This window comes from Epinephelus lanceolatus, chromosome 2 (genome assembly GCF_041903045.1).
Source record: "Epinephelus lanceolatus isolate andai-2023 chromosome 2, ASM4190304v1, whole genome shotgun sequence".
NCBI lineage: Eukaryota > Metazoa > Chordata > Actinopteri > Perciformes > Serranidae > Epinephelus > Epinephelus lanceolatus.
In genome coordinates this window covers 39693298-39699821 of record NC_135735.1, presented here as the reverse complement: position 1 = coordinate 39699821, position 6524 = coordinate 39693298, and the positions used below count along the sequence as shown (strand labels likewise).

Below are 6524 nucleotides of genomic sequence, written 5' to 3'. Positions count from 1 at the left end.
TAGCTACGGTTTATTTTTTATGATCATCCCGACCAAGGCTATCTTCTTCTGCAGAAGCTCTTGAGCAAGTGAGTAGGACGTAAAAAAGTTGTCAAAAGTGACAGTGACACTCTGGAGTCCTTCTCTCATCTCTATGACGACACGCTTGCCCTGGCCCACCTCTGCAGCATCACCTGTTTTTCCCAGGTAAATATCACATCTGCAGGCATACGATGTGGTGACATCAGTAGTTACCCAAATTTTCAAACTGCATTTAGCCTTGTTTTTTTTTGGCATGTATTGCCGAAATTTGCATGGCCCTCTGAATGGCAGGAGCTGCTCATCAATTGTGACATCTTTGCTGGGGTTGAGAAGCAGAGGAAGGTGATGCCTCCACATTTCCCACAGCAACCTGATGGGGGCAAGCTTGTCCTCCCTCTGTTGAGCTGGTCTCTGCAGCTTGTCATCAAAGCGCAGAGCTCTGCTGATCGCATGAAAGCTTTGGAGGAACATGGTGGCTCTGGAAATCACACAGCTGCTGCAATCATCCCACATCCCGTTTGTGGACTTGCCTTTGGATCTGTAGACTCTGGCCAAAATCAGGAGCCCAATGTAGGCACGGAGATCTATGGCTGTGGAGTCATGCCTCTGGCAGGCAAAAAACTGGGTTGTCTCCGTGTTGGTGGGAAACCACACTTCCCCATTTCTCCCAGTCCACCCAGATCCAAGATCCTCTGTATCCTCCTCGTCTTCAGTTGAAGAAGCTGGAGAGGACAATGAGGGCGCCACAGCAAAATCAGGATCTGACTCTCCTGAGAGTTTATAACCATTTCCAAAGCTTTGCTACAGGTGAAGTGCCTCTTCATGTTGCTTGCTGCTTTTCTCAGCATCAAATGGGCAGCAGGACAGCATGGAAGTGCTTATATCAACTCGCCTTATTTTTGTTTAATCCATGTAGACTCTTTGTAATCCTGAGAGCTGGGGCTTCTCTTTTCACCAACAGGATAGCAGGTGCATCATTTTGTTTTTGTTTACTCTTTGTAAAGTCTTTGTAATCCTGAGAACTGGGGTGCATGTTTTGATTTTCTTGGTCATGTCAATGTCAGTGTGCAAAGGTCTCTCTCGCTCTCTCTCTCTCTCTCTCTCTCTCTCTCTCTCTCTCTCTCGCTCTCTCTCTCTCTCTCTCTCTCAAAAGGTTAAAAAAAAATACCCTAACTTTTTATGTTGGAAATAAATGATTTTGTGTGTTTTTTTCCCCCCACATCAGTGACATCACTTATGATATTGGCATTTAAAGAGTTAAAATCCTGAAAACTTTTAAATATTTGGTAGTTGTGATCAGGACTCAGGTTGATTAACAGATTTAAGCAAAAACAGTTGAAAAAACATCTGATATATTTTTACAGTAGTTTTTTTTTTTTGGGGGGGGGCATTTTATTAATAGCACATTACCTTATTTTACTTTCACCAATTTATTTATCTAATGACCTTAGTTTCTGTTTGGTCTATGACCTTTTATATCAGTTGGTCTTCACTGACCTTTTATTTTGTTCTAGACATGGTCTTTAGAACCCCAAACTGTGCACCCAAGGTCTTCGGGACCTCATGGTCATATACGGTATTTTCTGTTCGGTTGTCAGACCATAATTTCTGTACGTCAATGCTGACGTTAATTTCTGTTTGGTCGCCGGACTTTATTTTACTTTCATCATTTTATTTAAGTTGGTCTTATGACCTTAGTTTCTGTTCGGTCTCATAGCCTTTTATTTCAGTTGGTCCTCGTTGACCTTTTATGTTCTACATATAGGCCCAGGTCACTAGGACCTCCCACCAGTCACAGTATTTTCTGTTTGGCCATCAGACCCTTAATTTCTGTTGTTGTCATGCTGAAAATTGCTGACTTTACTTTATGTTTGGTCGCCAGACCTTATTTTTTTTTTTTCACATTATATTTAAGTTGATCTTCTGACCTTAATTTCTGTTTGGTCATATGGCCCTTTTTTTCAGTTGGTCCTCGTTGACCTTTTATCATGTTCGACATATAGACACCCACCCTATTTTTGGAGCTGGACCGTTCATTCGGAGCGCTATTGGAATATATACCGATTGGTTCTTCCTTGCACCACACTCTCGGACTGTACTATGGGCACAGACAAAAAGTGAAACGTAAAGAGGCAAGAGATAGGATTTGTTTTTTGTTTTTTTAGCTTGGCGCCACCTAGCATCAGTGGTATTGCGTCGCACTGTCGCAATGACCAAATTGACTGTGGGGATCAGAGATAATCAATAAAATGTAGGCTGTAAAGCCAACGGTATACCTCTATGTATATGTAGAATGAGAATATGTGTGGACACTCTACTAAATAAATGAGTAAAGAGACCGAGCAACAATTATCAGATTTATCTGAAGAAAAAACAAATAGTAATGCAAATAATTATACCAGAATGCACAGTACCGGCACAAACAACTCACAGTAAGTTATACCAATATGTACAGTATCAGTGCAAACAACAGTAGACACAGTGGAATTATACCAATATGCACATGTAAACAGTCCCGATTCTAGAATAAATGGTACCGTATGGACAAGGAGCTCCCTCCATCTCTTGAACGCCTGACTAAGATTTACTCTTGTTTTTCTTGCTCTTCTTTGCCTCCTCAGACAGAGGAGCTCGTTTTCTTTTGCTAAGCCATTTTTCACTTGTTTCCAAAATTTGTCCATCTGTCATTGTGCTTGTGACTCAACTATCTCATGCCCAACTCCTCATAAGGACCAGCTCCAGTCCCTGATTGGCTGACCGACCAGTTTCGCAATACATGACGCCTTTCCTGCCTTAAAGCTATAGTGCGTAACTTCTGTCGCCTCCCAGCAGATAATGCGTTATTACAACTAATAAGCCGGCGGCACTTCCATGTACACAGAGTAACACTCGCCACACACCATATACACAGAGTAACACTCACTACACACCGTGTACACAGATTAACACTCGCTTCACACCATGTACACAATGCTACACAACGTGGCGAACACCAGGCTGCTAACATTACATTACGTTCATAGCACCATTTCCAAGAAAATAATAAAGTACTAGGTCCAGTACATGTAACAGCAACACATACTACTCATAATATAATTATAAACCAAGTCACTTACTTATCCAACAGCAACAAGGCAACATCCGTATCTGCCCTCAGCCCAATTCCTTCCTTCAGGGCTCTCCACTGAGGAAAAGCGAGGCCAATACAAATCCTTGTTGGCCTTCTCTGTCGGTCACTTTCCTTCTTTGGTAATAGACCTTCAGCCGAACGTCCAGGCTTTTTCTTTGTGGTAGGATCCACTTCTGAACCGTGTCTCGGCCGCTTCTCCGCCATGTTGCTTTCTCTTTCTACCTGCGCTCTACCTCTTGCTGTGACACTCTCCACTCTTCCTCCCCCTCCCTTCTTGTTTTGAGGAAGCATTTCCTGTTTGCCAGCATGGGAATGTCGCCGGTCAACACGCAAACTAAAAATAATATATATTAGATGTGGCAGGACGGCACAGCCCGTCTCCACTCATGTTGTGTATGTGCTGGGTCAGTGGATAGCTGTGTAGGCTCGCCCCTTTGCTCCCCGCCCATTGAGTGACACTGGGCGGGGCTACTGAGCAATTATCCAATTTCACCAGCGTACTGGGCGAGGCCAGCCAAAGCTATATATGGGGGAGAGCTGCGCCTCTCAGATGTGCGTCCCCCCACCTTATCTGGAAACCTGAGCGTGTGTGTCGGCAGTGTGGTTTGGCATGGCAGAATTTGATCCACGTGGCTGTCTTGAGACGCAGGTCGGCGCGTCTCCTCTGCTCACTTTGCCAGGTAGGCTCAGACACTATTATTGCGTCTCTGGCTCGTATTGGTGCCGTGTCTGATGCACTTTCTGCTCTCCGGCAGAGTTGGCCTGTACTCTGGCCGGGGGTTGGGAGTGCGTGGCCTCGGAGCCGTGCGCAATAATCCGCGCACCGCGTTGGGAACCCTCAGGTAGGCTGGCTCGTGTGTGTCTGGCGTGTCTCATGCGCTCTGTTGGGCTGCACATTATGTGACTCTGGTCTCTGTTTGCTGTTAGCAGCTATAAAGGTGGTTGGTTGGTGGCTATCTCTCCTGTTGCCTGTGACGCTGCGCCCTCACTCACGGGTATGTATGCGTGATTGTTTTAATCCATCTAATTGCAAGTCACGTATTAATTTTAGTCTGTATCACAGCAGGTGGCTCCTCCTCTGACGTGGGCCGCTGCGCTGCTGCTGCTGTTCTGTCCACCTGTTCTGTCTCGGGTTCACCCCAGCAAGCTTATTGTTCTCTTACATTTGTGTTTATTGTTTTTCGTTGTTTTGTTTTTTTTGACATCATCAGTGTGTGTGTGCGCGGGTGTTTGGAGTTTCGCACGCCTGGAGTAAGTCAATCTGGATGAAACTCAAGTGTTGGCTGAACTGTATGCAGTGCTGCTCATGTGGAGGAAATGAATGCAGCATAGGACTTAAAGCTACACCAAGAGGACTGATCCACGTCAGCAATCTATTAGTATTGGTTGATTATTGTTTCTTTGTATTGTAATTAGATAATTATTTCGATCATTGGTGGATTTTGTGACCATTGTTGTTTTCTGTAGATTTTTTTTGTGTTTAGTTATCCAGTTATTTTTGCATAGGTTTTGGTTTCCTATTTTTTTTTTCGTTTATTATTTGTTTGTTATATCAACAAAAGCACAATCAACCTTGGTGGAGACCTCCTGGGCCTGGCATAGTGTGGTGTTGGGGCAGTTTCTGGCTTGGTTCTGTTTTTTTCTTGCCCCTTGCCTTGACTAATATCTGCCTCTTTTGTTGGACAGGAGCTGTTGGGCTGGTGTGGCGAGCGACTGACTGATTCCTGCGGTGGCGGTCCCCTCACTTCCTGTACAGTAGTGCACATGGGTGTCAGTTGATGGTGTGTGGTTTCTTTTTTTCTTCACGTGTGGTGTGCCTCATCAGGACCCTTCCCCTCCCCCTCAGTCGTCGCCGCCTGGTGAGCCCTCAGCCCCTTTACACAGCACATGCACGTTTTTTTGGCAAACTTAACCAACCTGTCAAGAGGCCCCAGAGGATTGTGCAATAATTTGCCTTTTGTTATTATTATTGTAATCTTGCTTGCATCATCACTGAGATTGGTCAGCATTTTAAATTTTGAAATATCGTTAATAAACTTTCTCTTTTATATTTTATTTGGAATCCGTCAGTCTCTGTGTCTCTCGTACCTATGTGACCTTGTTTACAGTATTAGAGAGGCGTTTCCCCTCTGATATATTTCCTGGGAGTGAAATTCCTCTAGGTGGCGTTGTCGGACACTTATTAACAGAAATAAATAAATCCAACCCTCGTAGCATTGCCACATATATATATATATTGAAAAATACCGCGAGATGTTAGAGGAGCCAATCGGCTTAATCAGCATTGTGTCATCTCCTCTAGTAGTGGCTTGGGTGAAACGGACATTTACGGACCTGTAAAAGTTACACACTATAGCTTTAAAGCAGATTTTTTCTGCGAAATTTCGGCACCAGTGGCAGCAGCTTATTGCAAAGATTGCAAAGCCACTAAGTAACTTATGTAAACTCTGATAGTCTTGATTTTACTGTGGCCACTACCCTGTGCAACCTACATTATTTTCATAATGATATATTTAGGAAAAGATGCTATCTGTTGCCTCTTTAACCACTCTTCGCGCTGCGTGTGCCCTTACACACTGGTATGCCATGATGCCGATCCAGGTGTGCCATGGGATTTTGTGGTAACCACACATTAGTATTGTAATATTCAACTGGGCTTATACAAAAGGTTGTGAATTTTAACTGAGTGTATCAATATGGTGTACACAGCCATTTCCTAATAAAGAGGCAATCTATGGCTAAAAAATGTCATTTAATTGAATTTTATTAAACAAACCTCCCCAGGAAAACTATTTAGAGTTATTAGTGTACAGCCAGTGTGAGGGATGATAACATTTAAAAGGATAAAACCATGAGTGGGACAATGGATCTCTTTATTGTACGGAGCAAATTACAACAAAGCACCAGCAATCGAAAAGAGAAAAAAATAATGTCAGTAGACAGTATCATGAAAGCTACCTGTCTTGTTTTTTCCTATTTTTATTTCTTATGTTGTGATCAGAGTGATAACACACGTTATAAAAGCTCTTTTGCATTTATATAAATACAGGTGTGCATGGACATTTTGGCTTGTCCTTTGGGGTGTCTTGGGCCCAAAAAGTTTGAAAACCACTGGTTTAGAAGTTGGTAAAAAAAAAAAAAAAAAAAAAAAAACAGCATACAAATGGATGCTGAGTATATTAGTATATTAAAACATCCTTTCTAGAACACTTCTACATTTTGGACTAGTTTCTGAGTTTGATTTTTTTTTCATGATTTTATAATAGTTATGATATTGTATTTTTATTAGGAATATTAGTGTAAAAATGGGTCATTTGTAGCGTACACATGTCATCTACTTTCCTGACTGCCTCTGAGCCTAGACTTCAGGACC

General features: G+C 42.9%; 1 protein-coding gene across 4 annotated transcripts; it reads left to right on the top strand.

The window, feature by feature from the left end:
• Positions 1-3273: 3273 nt before the first annotated feature.
• Positions 3274-5206, top strand: LOC144459172 (uncharacterized). Of its 4 annotated transcripts, none has more exons than XR_013488318.1 (4): positions 3274-3831; positions 3907-3993; positions 4082-4146; positions 4215-5206. XR_013488318.1 is itself a non-coding variant. In XM_078163026.1 (4 exons), exons 1-4 carry the CDS (start codon positions 3762-3764, stop codon positions 4928-4930), a joined length of 315 nt encoding a protein of 104 aa, XP_078019152.1. In that variant the 5' UTR covers positions 3274-3761; the 3' UTR covers positions 4931-5206. The 4 variants fall into 4 exon arrangements, 2 of the variants coding, with proteins under 2 accessions (XP_078019152.1, XP_078019151.1); XR_013488319.1 differs by having other exon boundaries at positions 4079-4146; XM_078163026.1 differs by having other exon boundaries at positions 4838-5206.
• Positions 5207-6524: the final 1318 nt, after the last annotated feature.

Coding starts and splice junctions, on each gene's coding strand:
- LOC144459172 (XM_078163025.1), top strand. CDS start 3,762: ATGGCAGAATTTGATCCACGTGGCTGTCTTGAGACGCAGGTCGGCGCG. Junction 3,832..3,906: donor TCCTCTGCTCACTTTGCCAG/GTAGGCTCAGAC, acceptor GCTCTCCGGCAG/AGTTGGCCTGTACTCTGGCC. Junction 4,147..4,837: donor CGCTGCGCCCTCACTCACGG/GTATGTATGCGT, acceptor TTTGTTGGACAG/GAGCTGTTGGGCTGGTGTGG.